General features: G+C 47.6%; 1 protein-coding gene across 3 annotated transcripts in view; it reads left to right on the plus strand.

Annotated features, from left to right (window-relative positions):
- Window positions 1–25,840, plus strand: part of PPP4R4 (protein phosphatase 4 regulatory subunit 4) — a 1,234,696-nt gene that overhangs the window by 545,657 nt on the left and 663,199 nt on the right. For all 3 annotated transcript variants that reach the window (XM_069637985.1, XM_069637983.1, XM_069637984.1), the window contains exon 6: window positions 692–798. In XM_069637985.1, coding sequence (XP_069494086.1) covers window positions 692–798 — 107 coding nt within the window. The remainder of the gene's footprint in view (window positions 1–691; window positions 799–25,840) is intronic.

Here is a 25,840-nt window from a genome sequence, read left to right on the forward strand (position 1 = left end):
CTGATTGTGAGTTTTGCGTGCCATTGCAGCATGTGGTAACTTATCGGGTCTGCATGATTCCAAGTCACCGGGCCCCAAAAGTTGTTCCGTCTTGGAGTCCGATGGGATGCCATATGAATTTCGTATGGTAATTAAGACATGCAGGAATGCTTTTGTACCGCGGTAATTACCACCACACATAAGCAGGCGTAACAGATGAGCTTTATCCTTGAAACTAGTCGTTTAGCACAGAGGTAAACATCTGTTCTATTAGATGTAATCAGGGCCCATAGAAATGTTTGATATTGGAGCGCATAGACTTTTAGCTCATTCATTTAGTAAATTCTAACTGTGCTCGGTTTGTATGTATGACAATCTTACCTTGGGTAGTGCTAGGGGTTTGAAAGGCTGGTCCATCTGCTTGCTTGCTTTTTTCATTATTGCAAATTGCGAATATTCAATTTTGTAACATACCTAATGTTGCACAAATATGCTGCACCAATGCCATTGTTTTTCACATAGCATACACAATATATTATGAGCGCGTGTGTGTGGACACGAAGTTGGGGAACACTTGAAAGGGGAGTACTGGAAGTATTGCTGTGCTTTTCCCTGCCCCTAATCTACGGCAGTAAAGTAGGTTTAATATCTGATGTCAAGACGTTTATTTTAAGCTATGTCACTACTTAAGCATTGTTTGTTCTTGTTTTAGATTTTAAATCCACTGGTTTCCAAAGCACAGCTGTCCCAAACGGTGCAGTCGCGCTTAGCCAGCTGCAAAATCTTGGGGAAATTGGCCAATAAATTTGAAGCTAATGTGTGAGTATGATCTTTCTCCTTTTGCATTTATTCTCAAGGATTTCCAGCTGCTCTGTCTAGAGAAATGGTGTGTGCATAATCGCTTAGATTAGTCGACTCAAACCTTCCAGTTTCTATTCCTGAATTTCTGCAGCTTTCTTGTCCCTGTGACTGTTACTGTTCTCATGCTAAGCATCATATTTGTAAAGGTTTCCTGGTGGTTTTTCAGGGTCTCAAAGGATGAATCTTGTTGCTTATTGCTCATATCTATTTACATTGCAATCTCAGTGCTGGCGTCTTCTATTTGGTTACTTTCTCTAGGGTACTTTTGGTGAGCAGAGGGACACATGTTTATCTTGTTAAACGATGGGAATAAGTCCCAAATAATGCAATATCACGGCTTGCTGAAGACCACGAATGGCTGCTCTGGCGTACCTTTCAATACATGTGTGAACAGACCCCACCACAAGCATACAGCATGACCTAGATCGATGTATGTGCCATACTGTAGTCTGATCTGTGGGACGCCAGAGAATGTAGTGACTATAGAAGTCTTTCTTTGCTCATGGCATGTTTCTGTACCTTGGACCAGCTCCAATCAAGAGCTGGGTTTATACCGGACCCACAGCTCTTCACCATCTTAGCTTTTATTGGTCTCTAAATGACTGGACTAACCCATGTATGGGGACCTCACGGAATGAGCTTCATGACCTTAGACATAGTAAGTATACCTGGCGTTCTATAGTTCTGGCTGAGAGATCCCCTGCCGTATACGACACAAACAGGCTTCAAGCTTGCACATGCACTCGTGCTAAGATCCTTTTCTTTTCAGAACAGTAACACTAATGGTGTCGAACCTCGTCTCTAGAGCTGAATCCCTCACCAGATGCGATCCATCCAAGCTCTTGTTCAGGATGAGTCTGACAAACTGTGCTCCAATCACAATCTTCTGCCATCAATTACATCTAATACTCAATGCATTTTTCAAATTTAGCATAACATATCATATAACATGATCCATATCATGCCACATAGCCTTGTAAATAAAATAACATTACAGCACTCTCTAAGAACAGTGAGCAAGGGGTCCACGTCTGGATCGCCCTGGTAACTTAGGGTGACACCCTAAGTTAATTTATGCAAAACAAAAGGGGGGTCTGGGAATCTCTCTACCAGCACGAACACAGTCCAATGACCTGTTCTTGGGTGAATAACCCCTGGGAGAGACTCTACCAAGTCTTTAGCTCACTGTCCCTTTCACTGAGAAGAAATATTCCCGCATATCAGTCTTTGTCCTGCCCAAGGGCAGTCCAGTACCGAAATGCTAGGCAATTCTTCTCTGAACAAGAGTACCAACAGCAACTCCATACACGTGTTTCAGCCTTGTTGGGCATCATCAGTGAAGTGAAGCTGTTCCTCTCTAAGAACAGTGAGCAAGGGGTCCACGTCTGGATCGCCCTTACCCATTGCATCCCCTCTAAATAACTGTTTTTTTGGCATTGAGAGAGATCTTCCAAGATGGAATCGTTCTCCAGAATTATTGTCTCAAAATTAAAATCAATTGTCACATCCAGAATTTCATCACATATTTCACCGACATCGCACCAAAACCCTCGAACCTTCACACAATCCCACATCATATGTTCCATCGCACCATCCTCCTGAACATACGCCTAACATTCCGGACCGTCCTTCAAACCTCTCCTCCACAATTTTTCTGGGGTCCAATAGACCCTATTTAGTATCTTAATTTGTCTTGTCCGTTCAGTCAAACTCCAGGAACACATTCTGACATTCTCGCACATCATTCTCCAACTTTCCACAGTAATGTCTGCGCCAATCCTCCAACCCCATTCAATTCTTAGTAAATCATTGCCTTTATATTCAAGTAGAATCTGCCTATACACCCTGCTCGCCAAGCCACCCTCATTCACCAATGATTCCCTCGTAAGAAATTCCAGATTTAGATCATTCTGAAAATCAATCACACCAACAGCCAACTTCAGTTTCCTGTAGTCCGAGAGTTTGAAACCTTCAATGCTAAATTCCCTTTGTAAATCTCTAGCGCTTTTCCATTCACCCCCAGTGAAGAGGTCACCAATCCAGCTGATACCACCCAAAAACCATTCAGGCCAGAAAAATGGTTTGCCATTCAGTTTAATAGATGGATTCATCCATATCGACACATTTGGATCCCTGCATGCAACCACACCCAACAAGACATTCAAATTCTTCCAAGAATCTCTCAATGATGTAGTCAATACATATTTCACACCTTTCGATACCGTGGTTAACAATGCCCTAGGTGACATAGGACCACTAGCACTAGCCTCGGCCACAGCCCATACACTAGGATCTGTTACCATGAAATCTACTATGAAAGCACAACTGAAGGCTAGATGATAGGCCCTGAAATTTGGTACACCTAACCCACCTTTCTCCAAAGGTAATTGTAGTTTCCACAAACTCAATTTTACCGGTTGTATAAGCCTATCCATTTCTTTCCAATAAGAAGCCCCAATATTCAATGGGACCATACTTAAAATATAGTTGATTCTAGGGGCCGACATCATTTTTAAGGCATTGACCTTCCCCCAAAGTGATAGATTTAGTAATCCCCAATGTTCCAAATCATTTTTGAAAGCCACTGTAATCACATTCATGTTCACTCTTACCAAGTCACAAATCCTTGGAGTGATCCAAATCCCCAAATACAACATATTATCCGGACACCAGCGAAACCCTAGATCAGTAACATAGTTTTTGTTATACCCAGGAGCCAGCGGCATCACTTCTGATTTGCTCCAATTTACTCTATAACCAGAAATCCCCTGGTAAGAAGTTAAGACCTCCATTAATGTTAAAGACAGATGCAAGTCCCGCAGGATCAAAAGTATATCATCTGCAAACAATCAAATTTTCTGTTGTAAACCCCAACACGAAACACCAACTATATCCAGCTCATTTCGTATGACAGCCGCCAAAGGTTCAATTGCCAGAACAAACAACAAAGGCGAAAGAGGGCAGTCTTGTCGCGTTCCCCTCTCTAGTCTAAAAGGAATAGAACAAATCCCATTGGTGTTAACATCTGCTGTCGGTTCTGAATACAAGAGCTTAATCCATGATCTAAAATTCACTCCAAATCCCAATTTCTCAAGGACTAAGAACAAGAAATCCCATTCCACCGGATCAAAAGCCTTCTCCGTGTCCAATGAAAAAACGGCTGCATCCTCCAAGTCGTCCGCTGCCTTATCAATAATATGGAATAAATGCCTGATGTTGCTGGATGTCTTTCTCCCTTTCACAAAACCCGACTGATTTTCATTGACCAACTTCGGGAGAAGATCCTCCAACCGAACAGCCAAGATCTTAGCCAAAATGTTGTTGTCGGTGTTAATGAATAATCGGTTGATAACTTCCAGGGATCGTCTCATCCTTATCTTCTTCGGAAAGACAGATATCATGGCATGTCTAGTTGAAGCCGGCAACAGTCCATTAGCCAAAGAGGACATATACATGTCCTTAAGTAGATTCAGTGCTGAATCTGGCAATATCTTGTAGAATTCTACCGGAAAGTCGTCCGGCCCTGGCGATTTCCCAACATTCAATTTGCTGATGGCCTTCTTAATCTTATCCACAGTTAGATCCTTCTCCAGTATCTGTGAGTCACAGTCCGAATCCCTAGCAAAGTTCGCTCTCTCAAGAAAGTCAACACTCCCGTCTGGCACATCAATTTCACTCTTATACAAATGCATGTAATAATCCCGAAAAACATAGTTAATTTCATTCGGCAGAAATGTGATTCGACCATCCGTATCCTGAACTGGACTGCCAAATCTTTAGGGGCCGCTGTTTGGCAACCTCAGCCATTTCGTTCATTGGGACAGTCTTGGAGGGGACGATCCTATCGTTACTAATCCTCATTTGGAAAGAGGAGAGAAATGGGCTGTCAAAGAGGCCCAAGGAAAATCATTCGTAGTGGACGAGGAAAAAGTGCAAAGCCAGCTCCACCTACAGCTTCCTTGCCATCCGCAGCTGCAGCAACTGCCTCAAAACCGCTTTGAGAGCATGCATCACAAAACTCCAGTCGGGGGCAGACTGTCGTAGCAGCTGCAAGAATGGTGAGCCATTACTTTAGATGCCTGGGCTATGGAAACTATAGCCCAAGGTTACTGCCTTCCATTCATAAAGCAGCCTCACAACAATCCACCGGGGAAACACTCTGAGGATTCCGGATCTGCTCCTTGTGCAGGAAATGTTAACCCTGCTAGAGAAAGGCGTTATAGAACCAGTGTCTGTAGCAGAGAGGAACAAGGGTTGGTATTACCCATATTTTTTTGATCCCCAAGAAAGACGGGAGACTGAGACCCATCTTGGACTTGAGATACTTGAACAAGTTCCTCAGGAAGGACAAGTTCAAGATGGTCACACTTTCCCAGATCCTCAAGGCCCTCCAGTTACAATATTGGTTGCTGTCATTGGACCTTCGGGGTGCTTATTTTCATGTGCCAATCCATCTCAAGCACAGAAAATACCTGAGGTTCGCCGCTTGCGGCTCGCACTATCAATTTTGAGTCCTGCCATTCGGGCTGACCTCTGCCCCAAGGGTCTTCACCAAAAGATGGTGGTGTCAGCGCATCTCAGGAGAGGGGCAATTCATGTCTACCCTTACCTGGACGAGTGGCTGATTTGGGCACACTCTCCTGAACTAGCTCATGATCATCGCAAAGCTACCTGCTACTCCCTTCACAGACTGGGCTTCTCCCTTCACAGACTGGGCTTCTCCCTCAATTTCAAGAAGTCACAGTTCACACCTTCCCAGCAGCTCCAGCACGTTGGAGCGGTACTAGACACAGCCTTGGGAAAGAGCTTGCCACCCAAAGCGAGGGCTCAAGACATTCTTCAGATGGTTTCGAAATTTCAGAATGCCCACAATCTTCCGGCCTTCGTTTTCTTGAGGTTGCTCGGCCTCATGGCATCCTGCATTTTTCTGGTGCCAGAATCCCGCCTGAGAATGAGATCCCTTCAATGGGCTCTAAGAACTCAATGGTCCCAGTTCTCAGGAAGGATGACGACATCCTTCAGGTTCCAAGCAGGATCGCACAGGACCTCCTGTGGTGGGCCTGCGAGAACAATATTCTGGAGGGAGAACATTTTTGCCAGCCATGGCAGGAGATTACAGTAGTGACGGACGCCTCACTCACGGGGTGGGGAGCCCATACCAATGGTCTGACAGTCAGCGGTCGTTGGTCTCCATCTGAGTCCAAACCACACATCGTCCTTTAGGAGCTGAGGGCAATCAGACTAGCGCTGAAAGCCTTCCTGCCGTCGATCAGAGTAACAAATGTCCTGATAATGACGGACAACACAGTGGCCATGCATTACCTCAACAAGAGAGGAGGTGTAGGGTCACTGCCTCTCTGCAGAGAGGCAATGCAGCTCTGGTACTGGGCAATTCGGGAGGGAATCTAACTGTCGGCAGTTCACCTAGCCGGGGAAGAGAACATGACAGCGGATGCTCGGAGCAGGCAGGGCGCAGTGTCCCATGAATGGGAACTAGCTCAGGAAGTCCTTCAATAGATCTTCACCCTTTGGGGAACCCCTCAGGTAGACCTGTTTGCAACCAGAGTCAACCGAAAGTGCGAGAGGTATTGCTCAAGGGAATTTCCTCACAGAGGAGCTCTAGGAGACGGGTTCATAGTGGATTGGGAGTTTCAACTGTTGCATGCGTTTCCACCGATCCCCATTATTCCTCAAGTAATAAGGAGGTTAAGACGGTTCGGAAGCCGCATGATCCTAATTGCCTCGGATTGGGCGGGAGAACATAGTACCCGGACCTTCTAGATATGTCCATCTATCCTCCGATTAGTCTTCCACAAAGAGAGAATCTTCTCTCGCAAAGGGAGAGACAGGTTCTCCATCCAGAGGTCAACACTCTCAACCTTCATGCTTGGTTTCTGAAAGGCTGAGATACAAGGATTGGGACCTCCCATTTGACGTCATGGAGGTGTTGCTTTCGGCAAGAAGGCCAGCAACAAAATCCCTATACTGTTGGAACAAGTTTTGAGACTTGTGCAGGGAAAAGAATGTTGACCCTTTTCTATGTTCAACTCCAGAGGTGTTATCTTTCCTCTTATCATTGGCACACAAAGATCTCAATCTTGGGACCATTAAAGGTTACCTGGCAGCGGTCTCCATGTTCAAGAGCTCTTGAGAGGAATGCTCCTACTTTAAAATTCCCTTGGTGATTCAATTTCTGAAAGGGCTCACAAACGGATTCCCACCTTCTTCTTTTCAAGTCCCAGTTTGGGATCTTAATTTGGTTCTAAAGTTTTCAATGTGGGCCCCATTTGAACCCTTGCACACATGTCCTTTGAGGTTGTTGACCTTTAAAACCTTATTGTTGATTGCATTGACATCTGCACCTAGAGTGAGCGAGTTGCAGGCACTTTCCTCTAGGCCACACTATACCGTATTCCACAAAGACAGGGTTGTGTTAAGGGTAAAACCCTCCTTCCTACCTAAGGTTGCATCCGATTTCCATCTAAATCAGAAAATTGTTCTGCTGGCGTTCTACCCCCGCGCATTCCCGTTAAAGAGGAAAGAAAGGCTCCACAGGTTGGACCCTAAAAGAGCTTTAAGCTTATATATTTCTAGGTTCTCCCAACTCAGAGTGGATGACCAACTCTTTATTGGATACACAGGAAAGAAATTGGGTCAAGCTGTTTCAAAACAGACATTATCAAGGTGGATTATTCTTGGCATCTCAGAATGTTAGATTGGCAGGCAAAAATCCACCAGAAGGCTTGAGAGCTCATTCTACCAGAGGCATAGCCTCTTCTGCATCCCTTCAAAGGGGTGCACCTATTAAATCTATCTGTGATATGGCAACTTGGTCATCACTGCATACATTTACAAAGCATTACTGCTTAGATGCTTCCCATTCACAGGATGTTGCATTTGGTAAGGCGGTACTGTATTCGGCCTTACAAAATGCCGGCAATCTCAAATTCTACTCCCTCCACCAAATTCTGCATACTGATTTGGGAGTCTATCAAAGATGAGGAATACGTTGGAGGACACAATCCATTCGAAGAACAAGTTACTTACCAAATGGTAACTTTCTTTTTCGACTGGATGTTCCCCTAACCTATTCCTCATCTCCCTCCCAGCCTACCCTGCTGTAGAATTTCCTATGCTTTTGCAGCATCTGTTCTCGCAGGGCTAACTACTGTTTGCCTAAGCTGACAGCACAACATAAATAGGAAGGAAAAACAGAACTGAGGCCAACGGGCAGAGCGCGTCCTACACATACACCCAATGACATCACCCTCAGCGAGGCCTTCGAGGGACCTTGACTCGCCACCATCGACGCACAGCGCCCTCTGCTGAGAATTGTTTTTCCGAAAGCAGCCGAAGCTGGACGAGATATCAAAGATGAGGAATACGTTGGAGGAACATCCAGTTGAAAGAACGTTACCAGTTGGTAAATAACTTGTTCTTTGATCCAGGAGAATGGCTCCCTTCTCCTGGATTGGGTGTGGACTTCCACGTCCTATCGCCGGATCAGGGGGAATAGCGCTCTTCCTCTGACGCCCTCCCGTTCACCTGGTATTTTACACAGTCATTCAATAGAGTGTGCCATTCTTTACATGTATGGGCAAACTTCCACTCTTTCTCATTGGTATTATCTTTGTCTGGGTTCCAGACCTTTTTCATACTTCCTTTGTTGGGGTCCCCAACCCTCTATTGCGTTCAGTGGGCTTCGCCTCTCCACTGAATTGAGGAGGATTTTCTCCTTGACTCAGTTCTTTGTTGGGGTCTCTGGTGAATAGTGGACTTATGCCAGCCACTGCAATGCGGGCGGTCTCCTCTGTTGCTTATCTGAACTTGGTTGAGGTACTAGTCCCTTTCCTTGTATTCTTGATGGTAGGGCTCCTCGACCCTACCCTGGTGGTCAGTGGGCTTATTGGTAGAGCCACTGGGATGAGGAAGAGTTTCTCGGATGCAGTATTCTTGATGGTTGGTGTCCTTGACCCTTCCCTGGTGGTCAGTGGTTTTATTTGCACAGCCACTGGGATGAGGAAGAGGAGCTGGGCTACACGTTGACCCTTTCGGGATCCCCTGGTGTTAGGCAAGATTGTGTGCAGTACCCTTTGGGAGACTACATCAAGCTTGACCTCCTGGCAATAGGAACCCAACCTTTGGTATACGTCTGTACTACACAGGTTGGTAGTGTGGCTGAGCAGCCAGGCTTATCTCAAGAGGGGTCAATGTGAGTAGTAGAGGTTTTACACAGAGGTTTACAGTGACAAGTATTCAAATAAACTCTTACACTCAAGGTTTCTTGATTAAACAAGTATTAATTTATTTAACAGTCAATTCAATAAGCCTTCTTTAGAAGGGAGCACATATATGTAATACAAAAATATACTCCAAAATACACACACTCAGATTCAGTAAATAAGTAGATACCCTTTGGGAATGGAACACACACACTTCCTACACCCACAGGTGGCCTAAATGACTAGGACACGTTGGACATTGATATATCACAGATACATTTAGAGCAATACTGAGTTTGGTGTCAAAGAAAAGGGTTTGGGAATAAAGCAAAGGTTAAACAAATATTCTGAAGCAGGTAAGTACTTTTGAACCCCCAATGCAAAGTAAATTAACCCTTTCCTGGAGGAAAGGTAAAGCACAAAGTCAGAGGTAAGAAGAGTCTTTTAGGAGCCAGGACAGCTAATGTTAAGTTAGCAAAAGTCTAGGTGAGCGGAAGAACTTCTTGCAGGTAAGTAAAAGTCTTGCACAATGTTTTAGAAGTCTTTGTAGAAAAAGTAGAATCAATGTAGGTCCACATGCTGGGAGGCTTGTGAGGTGCAAAGCTGCAAGCAACTCTGCAAAGCAACCAAGTCAAGTCTCAACTGAGAGCTAGCAAGGATACAACAACAAGAGGTAAGTCCCCTTAGTTTTACAGTACCTTTGGTTAGAAGAAATGGTTCCAGCTGGCTTCTGTCCCTGGGTAGCTCTGCAGATCCTGTTGTTCCTGGGCCTAAGTCGTGGGGACAAGAGGGAGGATGTCTGGGGACTCCTGCACTACAATGGGAGGGTCAGCGGCATCAATGGGCAAACTTCAAATCAGCTGCACTTTGCAGTTTCAGCTCCTTGCGTCTCCAGCAAATAGCACCACCACAGTTCTCGGATACCACTATGGACTTTCCTCGCATCTGGGGTCCAGCACTCTGTTGAGTTGGCTCAGGCTTGGTCAGTCCTGCTTCCTGGGAGTCCAGAGGATCTTCCTGGAGCTCGGTCAGACTTAAAAGCGATGCACTCAATGTGGTGTTCCTCTCTCTGGCACTTCGGTTCCAGCAGCAGCAGTGGAAATACAGCAAAGCTCCGACAGGATGTCCGGACGAGTTCACTTTGTGGTTGATTGGTCCCACCAACCCAAGGGAAGAAGTCGTCCTAGCAGGGCTTCTCTAGTTGAGGCAAATTCAGAGCTTCAGCACAGCAGCAGGGCTTCACCGGGCAAACCAACGCTCCAGGAGTTGCAGCAGCGTCTCTTCCAAGTTCGTCTTCGGATTTCTTCGTCCGGTGGTCGACTCTGCCTTCCAAGCCAAAAAGCCTTGCCTTTTATGCAGGTTTCTCCCATTCATTCCAGCCTAGATGTCAATCACACAGCAGGGTGGCTGTCCTCCAAGGACAGCCAGCCGGCCAATCACCTTTGGGTGCATTCCTGCAGACACACTGCAACCTCCATACATTAACACCTACACAATGGATCAATCTATATGCGACGACACCAACACCCAATCAACCTCCCAACACTAACAGTAGAAACTCAAGACTAGGCTCTAGACTACATTCAAGTCCCTCACCATCCTACTCCAAACATAACAATGCCTCCAAACACCGCCAAGCTAACACCACAATACCCATTACAAGAACTAGATTTTCATCTAATGACCCTACACACATTAGAGATATGATATGATATGATAAGGCATTTGTAACGCGCCTATACACAAGTGTTTCAAGGCGCGACGAGGCAGGGAGGGGAGAACAAGGGGAAGACAGACAACGATCCTACTAGGCCAGGTGTCATTCAGATCGCGCAAGTGCAGGGGGAGGGGGAGGGGAGAGGTGCATGGGGAAGGGGAGGGGGGAAGTGCAGTACAAGGTAAGTAGAATAAATAAATAAAAGGGCCAGCTGGTGGAAAGTGCAAGGTAAGTGCAGAACAAGTGCTGGGAAGGGGGGACTGTAGGGATACAGAGACAGTCCCGCAGTGCAAGGGTTGCCAGGGAGGCAGTGCAAGTGGAGAGTGGCTGGGCCCAGGACCGAGGTCGGTGAGAGTGGCCCAGTTGCAGATTCAGTGCAGTTTCAGCGAAGAATTAGCAGGGGAGAGGGAGAGAGAAAGCAGAAGCAAAGATGAAGGTTTTGAGGGGCTTCCGGAACCGGAGATGGTTCTCCTCAAGTTTCAGGGGAGCAGGAAGGCTGTTCCAGAGGGAGGCCCCTGCCGCGGAGAGAGATCTACCCCCAGCTCGTTGCTTCGAGAAGCGGCTGACCCTGAGGGAGTTGGAGACGGATGAGCGAAGGGCTCGGGAAGGAAGATATTTAGGAAGAGAGAGTTGAAGGTATTTAGGCCCCAGGCCCCAGAAGGCCTTGTGGACAATGCAGAGGGTTTTGAACTTTATCCTCGCAGCCACTGGGAGCCAGTGTAGAGATTTCAGTCCTGGAGAGATACGGTCCCTGGGCTTGAGGCCAAGGACAAGTCTCGCAGTTCTGTTCTGGATGAGTTGCAGAGGGCGCAGTGTGGAGGCAGGCAGATTAAGATAGAGGCTGTTACAGTAGTCCAGTTTTGAGAGAACCAGGGCTCGGGAGACAGCGAGCTTCTGGGCGAAGGAGAGGAAGGGAAGAATACCTCTGAGGAGGTGCAGCTGGTAGTGTGACTTCTTAGAGACGTCAGATATATGAGGAGAGAAGGAGAGTGTGGAGTCGAAGATAACCCCAAGGTTTTTTGCCTTGCAGGTAGGAGCAGGAAGAGGGCCAAGAGAGGCCGGCCAGAGAGCTGCAGGGAAGGAGGGAGTGGGTGTGCCGATGAGCAGAATCTGTCTTACTGGCATTAAGGCAGAGGTCATTGGCGGCACACCATTCCTGGATAGCAGACAGACAGTCAGAGATGAGGGAGGGAGAGGAGGAGGCCGAGGGTAGCCTGAAAATGAGCTGGGTATCGTCCGCATAGCACTGAAAGTTGGGGCAGAGAGCGGCGATGCGGTGGGCAAGGAGTGCCAGATACTGGTTGAACAGCCAGGGGGAGAGATTAGATCCCTGGGGGACACCACAGGTGGAGAAAAAGATGTCAGAGAGGAAGGACCCGAGTTGGACCTGGGAGGGTCGATTGGAGAGGAAAGAGGTCAGCCACGCCAGAGCCTGACCAGTGATACCCAGGTTATCACGGAGACGGTTGAGCAGGATGGCATGGTTGACAGTGTCAAAGGCAGAAGAGAGATCGAGCAGAATGAGAACACACGGAGTGTTGGAGTCGAGGTTCAAAAGCAGGTCCTCACGGATGTTCAGGAGAGCAGTTTCCGTGCTTCTGGCAGCTCTGAAGCCAGATTGATGGTCATGAAGACTGCCAACAGAATCAGCATGGAGGTTAAGCTGGGAGATGGCCAGTTTCTCCAGGAGCTTGCCTAGGAAGGGAGTGATAGAGATTGGGCGATAGTTAGACGGGCAGGAGGGGTCAGAAGAGGGTTTCTTAAGAAGAGGGTGCACAAGGGAGTGCTTAAGGGGGATGGGAAAACTCCAGAGGCGAAGGAGTGGTTGCAAAAGTCAGCCAGGGCAGGGGCCAGGGAGTCAATGTGGTCCTTGATAGTTTTGGAGGAACAGGGGTGAACCTGTTTAGACGAGACTTTCATAGATCGGTCTTGTCTGGAAACCTCGTCAGCAGAAAAAAGGGGAAAGGCAGAGAAAGAGGGAGGAGGGGTGGCTGCAGAAGGGCCCGAGGAAGAGCCGGACAGAGAGGGAGGGAGGTGGTAGGAGGAGAGTGAGGATAGGATGTCCTGGGTTTTGGAGATGAAGTGAGAGGCCAGTGCAGTGCAGAGGGCCTGGGAGGGGACAGGAGAGGTAGAGACTGCAGCAGGGTTGGCAAGCTCCTTGCAGATTTTAAAGAGTTTGGCCGAGTTGTTAGATGCCGCAGAGATGCGGGCTTGGATAAGGGCTCTCTTCTTGGTGAGAACGGAGAGACGGTATTGCCTTTGGAGCAGGCGGCAGGCCAGTTTGTCAGAGGATGAACATGAAGCACGCCATTTCCTCTCTGCCACCCTGCACTTGCGTTTTAGGGTGACGAGATCCGAGTCATACCAGGAGTTACATTTGGCTTTGGGCTTCAGGCAGATTCTCATGACAGGGGCAAGGATATCAAGAGTATCAGATATAGCAGAGTGGAGCATGGAGAGGGCTGTGTCAGGGTGGGAGTCAGCCGAGGGGGGAGGTGGGGGTGAGAAGGTGGCTGCGAAAGCCTCAACTGACACCCCCTTCATGGGTCGGATGACTGAGAAGGTGGGTGGCAGTGGTGAGGGTGGCTTTGCCTGTGGGGTAGGGAGGGTGAGGTGGGAGGATAGGAGAAAGTGATCACTCCAGGAGAGAGGAGTGGAGAGAGGGACGGAGAGGGGAAGGTCAGAAGAGATCAGAGCATCAAGAGTGTGCCCTGCAGAATGAGTAGGCCCAGACGGGAGAATAGAGAGTGAGAGAGAGTCGCAGAGGTCACGAAAAAGTCCCGTGGGGGGACAGGAGGCATCCAAGTGGATGTTGAAGTCACCAAGAAAGAGGAGTTGAGTGGTAGAGGACAGGAGTGAGGAGGAGAGGTCAGCCCACACAGAGAGGAAGGAGGAGATTTGACCAGGTGGCTGATAGACAGTAGCCAGGGTAAGGGAATGGCTAGGAGAGAGAGAGAGAGACGGCAGACAAGACATTCAAAAGAGGAGTAGGTCTGCGTAGGAGTGACAGAGTCAGGAATCCACTCAGGGAAGATAAGGGCCACACCCCCACCAGCACGGTTGGGCCTGGGCACGGAGAGGATCTTGTAACCGTCAGGTAGGAGTGTGTCAAGGCTGGTGACAGAGCTGGCCGTGAACCATGTCTCAGTGAGACCTAGGACGTCAAGGTCCAGTTCCTCAAGAAGGTGACAGATATCAGAAGAATGCTTGATTGCAGAGCGAGAGTTAAGAGTGGCAATGTGGAGAAGGTTGCCATCCTTGAAGGACTTCCGGGGAGGGGTACAGATCAGAGGTACGCACTGCGGAGGTGTAGAAGAGGGAGGTGAAGAAGTAGCACGAGAGGGGGCAGGGAGGGAGGATAGAGGCAAGGAAGCCGAGGACAGAGGAGGGGGGACAGCAGGAGAGGAAAGGAAAGGAAGTTGATGAGGCGTGGGAAGCGTCTATCAAAGAGATGAAGGTTGGCCTGAGGGCCTTGGACCAAGACGGTCTCATTAGTGTAGACATTAATGATGGCCTTAGAGGAGTGGAAGGAGGCCAAGAGGACATCCCAGCGGGTGCCACCATTAATGGGAGAAGAGGAGAAAGGAGAGAGCACAGAGACCATATGAAGGGTCCATAGGACAGGCGAAGGTACGAAAAAGAGGATGTCAGTGAGAGTTTCCTTGGAGCAGGCACTAGTGTAGGTGTCAGCGATAGAGAGGCCTGGGTTGGAGCCCAGGATGTCCTTTTAAAACTTTTTCCTATCAGATTTAGTGAGGAGAGCAGGATGGTCAATAGAGAAGCAGTTAGAGAAGATAGGCGAGATAGAGAGCACCATGGAGTAGGAGGGAGTGGGGAGGGGGAGACAGACGATACGAGAGCACACAGAGCACACAGGCAGGAAGTAAGCGGCAAGCCCAAGTTTACCACATTTCAGAACGGTGAGTGCGTATTAGGTACAGAGGTCACCTAAGTGTGAGAATCCTGCGAGGGGAGAAAAACCCTAGTTACCGCAACTGTGGGACACAGTGAGGTGAAGACACCATGTGAATGAAGTGACCAGGAATAGAAGGGGTGGGCCTGGAGAAAGTGGAGATAGAAGTACAGGCACCAGGCGTCCCCTGCGGACACCTGCAGACACACAGGGAGCCGCAACCGTAGGAGCCGCCCTTTGCCTAAGGGGCCCTTAGCCGAGGGGGGCTGCCGGGCAGGGGGCTGCCCAGGAAGGGGGGTGGATATAGGCAGAGGGAGGAGGGGAAGAGGAAGGGGAGGGAGGGTGTGGGCGGGCAGGGAGGTGGGAAGGCAGAGGAGGACCAGGAAGTGGGAGGGGGGAAAGCAGGCACAACAACGCGCTCAGAGCGCCATACAAAATAAACACTTTTTTGCACAATTGAACTCACGGGGCCCGCAGGGCCAGGCAGGGCTTCCCTAAGCCAGCTGATCCCTCAGGCTACCGGTGACTGCTCAAACAAATAAGTCACCGAACCTCACTCCCACATTCAAGGGCGGTCTAACTAACACCAGATCTATAACTGCACACGCATTAGATATAGCTGACTTCATAATATCAAACGACTTAGACTTCCTGGCCATAACAGAGACCTGGCTTCATGCCACCTCAGGTCCAGCCCTAGCATTTGCCATTCCAGAAGGATATTCCTTCAACCGCCTAGATAGAGATACTACAGAAGAAGGTGGACTAGCATTCATTGCTAAAGCATCACTGAATTTAATACTCATACCGAACCAATCCTTCCCCTCTGGGGAACTATTATCTGTCAAAATACCCACCTCGAATACCAGTACACTCCCTATACAACTTATATACAGACCGCCAGGCTCCACGTCTACATTTGAGGAAGACATTACCCTCCTGCTTTCCAACAATACGAAACCCAGTTATCAGATCTTGTTACTAGGAGACTTTGACCTAGGCTATCAAGACCCTGAAGACAAGAAAGCACTCGCCCTTGCCAATTCTATATCCGAACTAGGCTTCACACACCGCATTACACTTCCTACACACAACAAAGGAAGAGCAGTAGATTGGCTAGCTGACCTGAACTGTGAAACTAATATCTTATCTAACTCACCCTGTGCATGGACAGACCATCATCTTATCATTTTCACTATCAAAAAAGACGAACTTCAGTATCAACAAACACTCACTGCCCCACCTTCTCTTATGAGAAACAACCAAAACATAACAGAAAAACTACTCCCACTACTTTAGACACGCACTGATTTCTCACCCACCAACACTGACCCCACAGCCTTATACAAAACAACTATACTCAACGCCATCAACACTATCGTGCCCCTAAAATTGCACAAAGCCAAACCTCGAGCCCATCTCAGCTCCTGGTTCACCCCAGAGCTAAAAACACTATGCAAAGATAAAAGGAATGCAGAGACTGCATGGAAAAACTCCCTTCAGTCCCCAATAAAACCAATTTCATCATAGCCTCCAACAAATGCAAGGAAGCAATTCACCAAACAAAAAAAAATACCTATAACGAGCTAATCACCAAAGCCAAATCTAGCACGAAGGAGCTCTTCAGCATACTAAGAGTTAGAATCTCCTTCCCCTGCACCTGACACATGTATCAAAGACATTACATGGTGTACAAATATCCAGAAGGCCCTCCTAGACAAAGTCGCAATGCTACAAACTAAAATAGAGTCAAAGAAATCCACTTTATCAGCCGACAAAGACCAACCCATACCCACAAGCACACAAATTGACAATAACTCACTTTTCCACTTTTCACCTTTAACCAGCAAAGAGGTGAAGGGGCGTGGCTTGGCAGCCATGGAATAGGCTGCTTCACCTGAGCGCTCGTGGATACGACAAATGATCCGCACAGGCGCATGCCTCTTGACCACGTAACTCGACAAGAAATATGGCCTGAATGAAGCATGAATGCAAGCTGAATCGAACTCATCGGTCCGTGTGAAGATCGAAGGTCGGGAACGGAGGTTATGAAACATTGTAGCCTCTGATGCCTGAGGGGAAGCTGGCAACAAAATGGCGGCATGCAACAAACAAAGGAGCTTCTGAGGGCTGGCAACGAACCATTCATAAGAAGCGCCGCGGCATGAGAGGAGCGATCGCTCCTGATGTGGAACCCAATCGACATACCCCACAATTTTGTGAAGTGCAGGGGCGCCCAGTTTGCAGTGGCTTGAGTGAGGACCTGCGGCCGATCGTTCAGGGGGACCGAATCCTCTCAAAAGCGTGAGCACAAGCTGCACAGCGAAAGCCGGGGCCCCGGGACGTGGATGCGCGGTGCCTAGTACCCGGGCTCGCGTGGCGGACATGAGCGCCGCAGTGGAGAGGCTGCCTGGAGGTGGAGGAGCAGCCGCGCATGCTGGTTATAATAAACGCGCAACGAATAAAGGACGTGCGGCCATCGGACGCACTGAAAGGAAGGTGTGGACAACAATGAAGAGCTGCCTTATGATTAATATTGAGGCACAATAATAAACACACGCTGCTGGCCATAACATTGTATGTGGCGGATGGAAGCTACAGAACGTAGCCCTGCAACAGGATCCCAACAATATTAGTGCAACAACCCCTCAGAGTAGCGGCACTGCATTCACATGCAAGATAGTCCCGGTAGAAGCCCAGCAGACATTGGTGCCAAAACCCCAACATACTGTGAAGTCGCCATCGGTGTAGGCATCCACTGTAACAGAGTGGGGCACTCAAGCATGGTGGCAGGTAAATGAAAGTAAAGACTGGGCACTGCATCGTGGAAAGCCCACATGAGACACTGAGCTAAAGCATCAGCGGAGGACATATAGGCAGCTGGCAGGGCAGAGTGAAAAGCCAGAAAATAAAATTGGGGCCACCCCAGAAGGAAAGCCTGAAAGCTGCCAAGGCCCCACGCAGGAGAGGAGTGTGTATGTGGTTGAACAATACCCGAGCTACTGCAGAGGTGCAGGGAAGTCAGGAAATCCTCGGAAAGGGCGCAGGGAAACCCCGCAAAGCTCCTAGCCCAGAGTAGCTGGCCCCAGCCCGCCACCCATTGAAGTAGTACATTAGCCCCAAGGCGGGGCCTGGACATGATAGCAGAAAGGATTGAGATAGGAACGGCGAGAGAGCAAAGGACTTGCTAACCGGCGGTAGGAAGGATCCTGGTATGAAGACAGGCTGAAAAATGACTGCAAGAGAAGGCAAAACGAAGGGGAAGCAGCCCACAATGGACATCTTTACTAAACCTCAGCAAGCCCCCGTCTCCTCGACACAAGGCATGGCTACTGCATCCGCAGACGCGGCCACACCGAGAGAAGACCACGTGATCTTAACAGCCATTACTGAATTAAAAACCTTGTGGGGAATAGCGATGGCAGATCTGAGAACAGCGCTGGAAACCAAGATCAAGGTCAATCTGCTGAGACAAGATGTGAGAGCGGTGGCGGAGAGAACGAGTGGCCTAGAAAGTGGCCTAGAAAGTGCGGTGAAAACCAACACGGAAACTAGCACGAACAATGCCAAGGAGGTCCATATACTGAAACAGCAAGTGGCCAACCTGGAGAATCGAGCGGAGGAGGCCAAGGGGAGAGCAAGACGCAACAACATATGCGTGGTAGGCCTGCCAGAGGGGGAAGAAGGCCAAGACCCCACGGACTATGTGGAGAACATGATTATACAGGAAATGGGAGCCGGTAAACTCTCCCAAGGGTTCGCAATTGAACGTGCACGCAGGGCCCTGATGAGGAAACTGCAGCCTGCCCCCCCAGAGCAATCATAGCGAAGATCCTGAACTACAGGGACAGAGAGATGATTTTGGAATCCTTCTGGAAAGGGGGTTGATAAAAAGAGCGTCAGCGAACATCACTGCGTACCCTGACTATACTATGCTGGTACAGAGACAACGATACAGCTATGTGGCGATCAAGAGGAGACTGCGAACAGCTGGATTTTAATACATGGTCTTGTATCCCGCAAAGCTCAAGATTTTACATAACGGCAAAGCGCACTTTTTTGACACCCCGGAAGAAGTAGCGACATGGTTGGATGCACATGGCTGTCTGGAGTGAGATGTGGAGCAAGGCCGAGAGGAACACGATAAGTGATACAACAGTCATGCATGATAAGAAGGGGGGGCTGGGGGCAGAGACAGTAGAACAGATAACACTGGCGCGGCCAGCAAAGAGTGTAATGGAAAACATAACATGTGACATTGGTACGCGTTGGACTGGAATATAGAATGTGAAAAACAAAGTAGGTGGCGTTAGGCGCGCTTAGTTTGATGACCGAATAGGAGCAATGGGATGGAGACACCCTACCCCTAGGAGTTAGGATAGTAGGATTGCCGCTCGGTCGATATTTCCCAGCTGAGCCACGAGTACGGCAATAGCTGGAAAAGGGCTAGATGCAGGGGTGCCTGAGATCCAGGAATGGAAAGAGAGGCGGGAGAAGCGGGAGTGTTGATAGTTGGGAGAAGTTTACATTGGGGAACGAGCCTATTTGAGAAAAGGGTAAAACCTGGACATGGACTGTACTTGCGGAGGGAGGAGTGAGACCTTAAAACATTATGGGGGACCTTAAAGAAATTACTTGGAATATTAGAGGGCTTCATAGTTATTTAAAGAGGAATAAAGTTATGCTGTATCTGCGTTGACAGTAGATAGATATAGCCTTGATACAAGAGACTCACCTCACACAAGAAAAGCTGGAGGTGATACGGAAGAAGTGGAGGGGGACCGTTGTGGGCGCAACATACTCCGCCTATTCTAGAGGGGTGATTACCTGGGTGGCGCCGCATGTCCCATTCCAGCTATTGCACTCTACAGTTGAGGCAGATGGTAGGATGGTTATAATAAGAGGGCTGATGGAAAACAAGGAAATAAACATCGTCAACACATATGCCCCGAACCAGGATATGGCGGCATACTTTAGGACCCTATATAACAAACTCAGCATGTGCTTAGGGGGGCAGTGATTTGGAGAGGAGACTTTAACTTTGCATTAAACCCTAAAATAGCTAGGTCATATAACAAAATAGACAGACCCGCCCCAGCCGCCAGGACGTTACAGACACTGTTAACGGATTTAGGGTTTGAGGATGCATGGAGGTTGCAACACCCACAGGATCGACAATACTCCCATTATTCAGCTCCACAAAATCTACATACCAGGTTGGATTATTTGTTTGTCACACAGGAGCTAATGACAGAAATAGCGCAGACAGAATATAAAGCGAGGGTCCTGTCAGACCACTCACTGTTGATGCTGGTATGGCAGTATTGACCCCCGAGAGCAAGGATACCGACGTGGCGCCTTAGAGCAGAGGCGTTGAAAGATACTATTTTTAGGGAGGATTTGAGAGAGGAGATAATAAGCTATTTTGAGGTTAATACTGGTAGTGTAGAGACAGCAGGCATGCTCTGGGAAGCCTTTAAAGTGGTAGTGAGAGGGATAGCCATAGCTAAATCCAAGGGACTGCAAGGAGGGATCTTAGCAGAATTACAAGATGCGGAAGTAGAGTTGGAAACAGCGTTAAAAAGGGGACGTGAAAACAAGGAAGATAATGAAGCAATACTCCGGCTGAAACAAAAATGCGCTGGGCACTGGGAGAGGCTGTGCAATCTCAATTATAAAAAGTATATAGCGAGACAGCTTGCAGGAGGGGACAAACCGGGGAGGGCCCTGGCATGGTTATATAACAGTGAGACCCCCAGGCCCACAATCAGAACGATAACAAGGGATGATGGGCGCATAGAGGACACCCAAGAAGGCGTTAATCAGCAATTTGCAGATTATTACCGACTTTTGTACGGTGATGAGGAGGGAAGTGATTGCAAGGAAATAAGGGAAACACTGGAAGATATTGGGTTGCCACAAATCAGCGCAGAGGAGCGAGAGGAGCTGGACGCACCGATCACCCTAGAAGAATTGGAAGAGGTAGTGGTGCAGCTACCTACTAGTAAGACTCTGGGGGCCGATGGACTCCCTAGCGAATTCTATAAGATGTACAAGAACGAGGTGCTCACGCCACTTTTAGAGATGCTAAATGAGGCATATGAAGTGGAAAGGCTACCAGAGGCGATCATTATATCACTCCCTAAACCCAATAAGCCTGGCGCAGACTGCGGCTCATATAGACAATTATCAATGCTGAATCAAGATAGTAAAATACTAACAGCGGTCTTGGCTAACAGAATGAGGAGGATCATTGATAAATTAATGCACCCATACCAGACTAGCTATGTCCCTAACAGGAATATATCCAACAATCTCAGACGACTACACCGCGTCATTGAACATGTCAATGGGGATGCGGGCGAAATGGCAATAGTATCACTGGATGCAATAAAGGCCTTTGACTCGGTCAAATGGCCTTGGTTGATTGCAGCTCTGACCAGTTACGGAATAGGACCTTGGTATCTCTAATGGGCTAAACTATTATATAGCGCACTGCTGGCCAGGGTCAAAACAGGAGCTGTAATATCAGAGAAGTGGCAACTCAGCAGAGGTACAAGACAGGGATGCCCGTGGTCCCCCATGCTGTATATTTTAGCCTTAGAGCCCATAGCAATTTACCTGAGGTAACAGTATGACATAATAGGCATCAACATAAAAGGGGAGCCACATTTAATCTCCCTGTATGCAGATGATATGTTGTTGTACCTGCGCTATCCAGAAGAGAACCTTCAGTATGTCCTGGAAGTGATGGAGCGGTTCGCAAGCCTATCTGGTATAGCTGTGAATCCCAAAAAATCTTGCATATTTCCACTGGGCAGATCCAAAGGGATCCCGTCAGATCAGATACCCATTTCTGAGGTACCATGGGAGGTCAAGACATTTCGATATCTTGGGATAGATATATACCATACGGTGGAGGCAGAGCACCAGCATAACACTGAGAAGGCGATCAAGAGAATCGAAAATAGCATGAAGTTCTGGGTGAAGCTCCCCTTGGCGATGAATGATCGAGGGGCCATGCTGAAAATGGTGGTCCTGCCAAGACTATTGCATTATTTTGGGAATATCCCATTCCTGATACCGAGGCCATTCTTTGCTAAGATAAATAGCATATGCAGGGAATTCCTCTGGCATGGGACAAGGAATAGAGCGGCCCTTTTGGAAACTACAAAACCCGCATGAGAAAGGGGGCATTAAACTGCCAAATTACGAAATTTACTATATAGCAAGCCAGCTGCAGTATGTAGCTAAATGGCTCTCTGAAGAACCAACCTCAGAGTCCAGGCTGTTTCGACTGGACTGTGGCCCATTCTTTTTGAAGGAAATACTGTGGTTGCCCAGATCAGATATGGAAGGGCGCCCTAGGATGATATTAGGGTGGGAGATATGGCATAGGGCCTGTCAGGTAATGGAAAATCCACTCCCGTGTTCCCTGCAAATACCATTAGTTGCATTGGCAGGAAAAGAAAAGCAGTTAAGGATGGTGATCAGGAAGCACTGGGAACCAGTTGGGATAGCTACAATTGGAGATATATGGCAGGAGGGGAAGATAAAGGACTTTGAGATGCTGCAGGAAGAAAAGGGGCTATACAGGGGACAATATATCACATACCATAGGGTGGTGCAGCGAATCAAAGAGACATGGTGCGAAGTGGTACTAGAAGATCAACCGGATGCCACCTAGACACAATATATGATATCGCAGAAGGCGAACATGAGATATCCAGGATATATGAGCTGATGATGTCTAAAGCGGGAAAGGAAGTGGTACAACTGAGGCAGGACTGGGAGGAGGACGTGGGTGCCCCAATGAGTGATGGGATGTGGAAGCGAGCCCAAGGGTACCATAAAAAAGTGTCAAACGCAAGACTACAACAGATAAAGTTGTATATAACCCACAGGGCGTATATGACACACCAAAGGATAGCTAAATTAAAAAAACACAGGACGACAATCATGCCCCAAATGTGACAAAGAAAACGCCAGATTGGTGCACATGTTCTGGACATGTCCAATAATAGGAAGATTTTGGGGAGAAGTAGCACATAGACTGGAAGAGAAAGGGATCAAGATAGTGGTGGATACAGCGTGGACTTGTCTGTTGGGGGTGGGGGGGGTTTCCTAGACAACGCAAACTCAAACATGTATGTAAGCTAAACGATCTGGCGTATGTGCTTGCAAAGCGAAGAATCGCTATGGGGTGGAAGGCATGCCATATACCAAGAATAGAGGTATGGTGGAAAGATCTACAAAAATGGGTCGAAGCGGAAACTGCAGTATGGCAAGAAGCCAGTGATTCTGGGGGGGGAGGAGGAAGCTGATACCTTGATAGCCTGGAAACATCTAATAGCTACGTTATTTGGGCCCTTGTATGATTGATCAAGTGATCGGGTCCCAACAGAGACCATGGAAGAGGAAACACTACTGCAAGGCGAAGGAATGGAACACGAAGAAGCATAGGCTTGTAAGGGGGGGGGGGAACGGGAGAAGCAGTGGTCATAAAAGGAGTGATGTAAATTTAAAATGTTATTATATGCACTGCAAGTTTGGTTTTTGTTGTTTGTTGAAATGAAACTAATAAAAATTGTTTAAAAAAAAAATACATCAAAGAGGTTGAAGACATAATTTCAAAACTTAAACCATCCAGATGCCAAGGAGATGCCTGCCCTGTTCCGGTCATCAAAAGAAGCAGTGAAGTAATTAGCCCTCTTTATCACTACTTTAATACTTTAATCAATGGGTCCTTTGATTCTAGTGTAGCTCCAACTAACTTAAAAGATTCTTGGGTTCTTCCCCTCCTGAAGAAACCCTCCATAGACCCCGACATACCAACGAATTACAGGCCTGTCACCACGTACCATTTCCATAAAAAATTCTGGATTGAGCAGCTTACCTGCAGATCCAGAAACATTTAGAAACCCACAACCTTCTAGGTCCAGGCAATCGGGCTTCCGCCCTAAACACAGTACTGAAACCACCCTGATTGACCTCAAGACACAAATGGATTCCATCAAAGACAAAGGTAAACTCACCCTCCTACTACTACTGAACCTCTGAGCTGCCTTCGACTTGGTCAACCACCAAATCTTATGCAACCATCTATCAAAAGCAGCCCACTTCTCCGACAAAGCCAACGCATGGATCAAATCCTAGATCTATGAGAGTCTTCGCAGCCAACCCAATGCCAGTCACTTGCAGAGTTCCACTGGGCTCTTACGTGTCACAGACGCTATACAACGTGTTTTCCAAACCTCTGACCACCTTGATCAGCTGGGTATCATCTACACAAACTATGCAGATGATACCCAGATACTCATCCCGTTAACGAGAGACCATATCAACGATACCACTGTACTCAATTACATACTTTTTCATCCAAGCCTGGATGGCCAAGCATGGACTTTGCCTCAACGATGACAAAACAGAGTTGCTGCTTCTAGGCTCCCAATCCAGACTCAACAAACTTGACAGACAATACTCGGCATTCAACGTTGACGGTAATAACATCCTGGTATCTAAGGACGTAAAAACCTTAGGCATCTACCTCAACTTTTCGCTCACATTGACCAGACAAATCACCGCCATATCCTCTTCCTCTGCCTACACCTGTAAGCTAATCAACGCATGTAGGCCATTTCTCTCTGCAACCAATTGCACTTCCATTGCCAGAGCGCTAGTACTTTCTAAAATTGATTACTGCAATTCACTCTACTTAGGCACAATCCAACGCAATCTGAACAAGTTGCAAGTAATTCAAAATAATGAGCTTAGAGCTGCATTAAATATCCCTACACCCCACCATATCTCAAATATCAGAAAAAACACTCAATGGCTCTCTGTCCAACAAAGGATAGAATACAAAACTCTTATCACTCACTCGCAAGTGCCTTGACAATTCAGCACCAAAATACTTGGCCGATAATTTCACTCGAAATACAACAGCACGCCCCACTAGATCTGCACACTCCCATTGCCTAGCAGTGCCAAGGTTCAAACTGCAAAAAGCCGGAGGCAGCAGCTTCCCAGTGCTGGCCGCCAAGTTATGGAACATACTACCTTCCACGTTAAGGATAGAACCTTCCTACCACCAATTCAGGAAAAGCGCTAAATACTGGCTTCTCTCGAAAGAAGAATAGATCTCATATTCATTCCTCTGAGACAGATGCACAATCTAAGTACTTATGTATCTGTAAATAACTTTACTATTCTGCTGTCACTGTAATGTTATGCTTTTGCAAATAATCTATGTGTACTTAATTCCCAGCATATGTAAAGTCCTATAACTTCTGCCTCTATTGTAATGTAAGCAATGCGCCCAGATGCCCTTGGGCTAGGCGTGTTATATATATATGAATAAATAAATACAAGGGGATTAAGCACAGGGAGTTTTGGGCACCTCCCTCACTTCCTGCCCCTGCCAGACAGGAGCCAGAGGCGGGCTTCACTCGTGAATCCCGCCAAAGACAAAAGGAACTAAGGCACAAAACCTGATTAGTCGCGCAGAGTAAATCTCAAGAAGGACCTTTCCAGCAAGAAATGGTGAAAAAAGAAGGCCAGGACCATTTTGACAAAATGGGCACCCATGGGTGCCTTACTGCAGCTGTGAACGCAGCCCGCAGTAAAAACGCACAATGGTTGCAAAAAGTAAACCACTGCCGCCGGCCATTAATTGTTGAAAGGGTAACATAAAAATGTTACATGAGAAACTAGACAAAGGGGATACAAAGTAACCCCTCCAGCACCCTACGGTAAGATAGTGTGTTCTGGGACTAGAAAGTTACAAATGTAAGCAAAGTCAATTTCACGTCACTGCTCTTGGAAACAGTAGTTATCCAAGAGAAGGTATTTAAACCTTTGGGAAATCTGAAAGACTTCCCTGTGCCACTGCACTGAAGGTGCTGTGTGCCACAATGTAAAGAGATGATGCCTATAGAGTTTGTCAGATTCAAGAACAAAAAGAAACAGAGTCCAAATCACAGAGAAATACATGAGAGAGTGAGAAAAAGGTCTCTCTCGCCGGGTTAGAAATGAAAAGTCCAGGGAGTCCAGCAAAAGAGCTGGGGGCCTCTAGGGTAGAAGGGAATTAGCACATTTCTGAGAATTCTCCCTAACACCTGGGCACTGTCGTTACCAAGGGTTTGAAGG

The sequence above is a fragment of the Ambystoma mexicanum genome, chromosome 14 (genome assembly GCF_040938575.1).
Source record: "Ambystoma mexicanum isolate Mex_15411 chromosome 14, UKY_AmexF1_1, whole genome shotgun sequence".
In the NCBI taxonomy this organism is placed as follows: Eukaryota; Metazoa; Chordata; class Amphibia; order Caudata; family Ambystomatidae; genus Ambystoma; species Ambystoma mexicanum.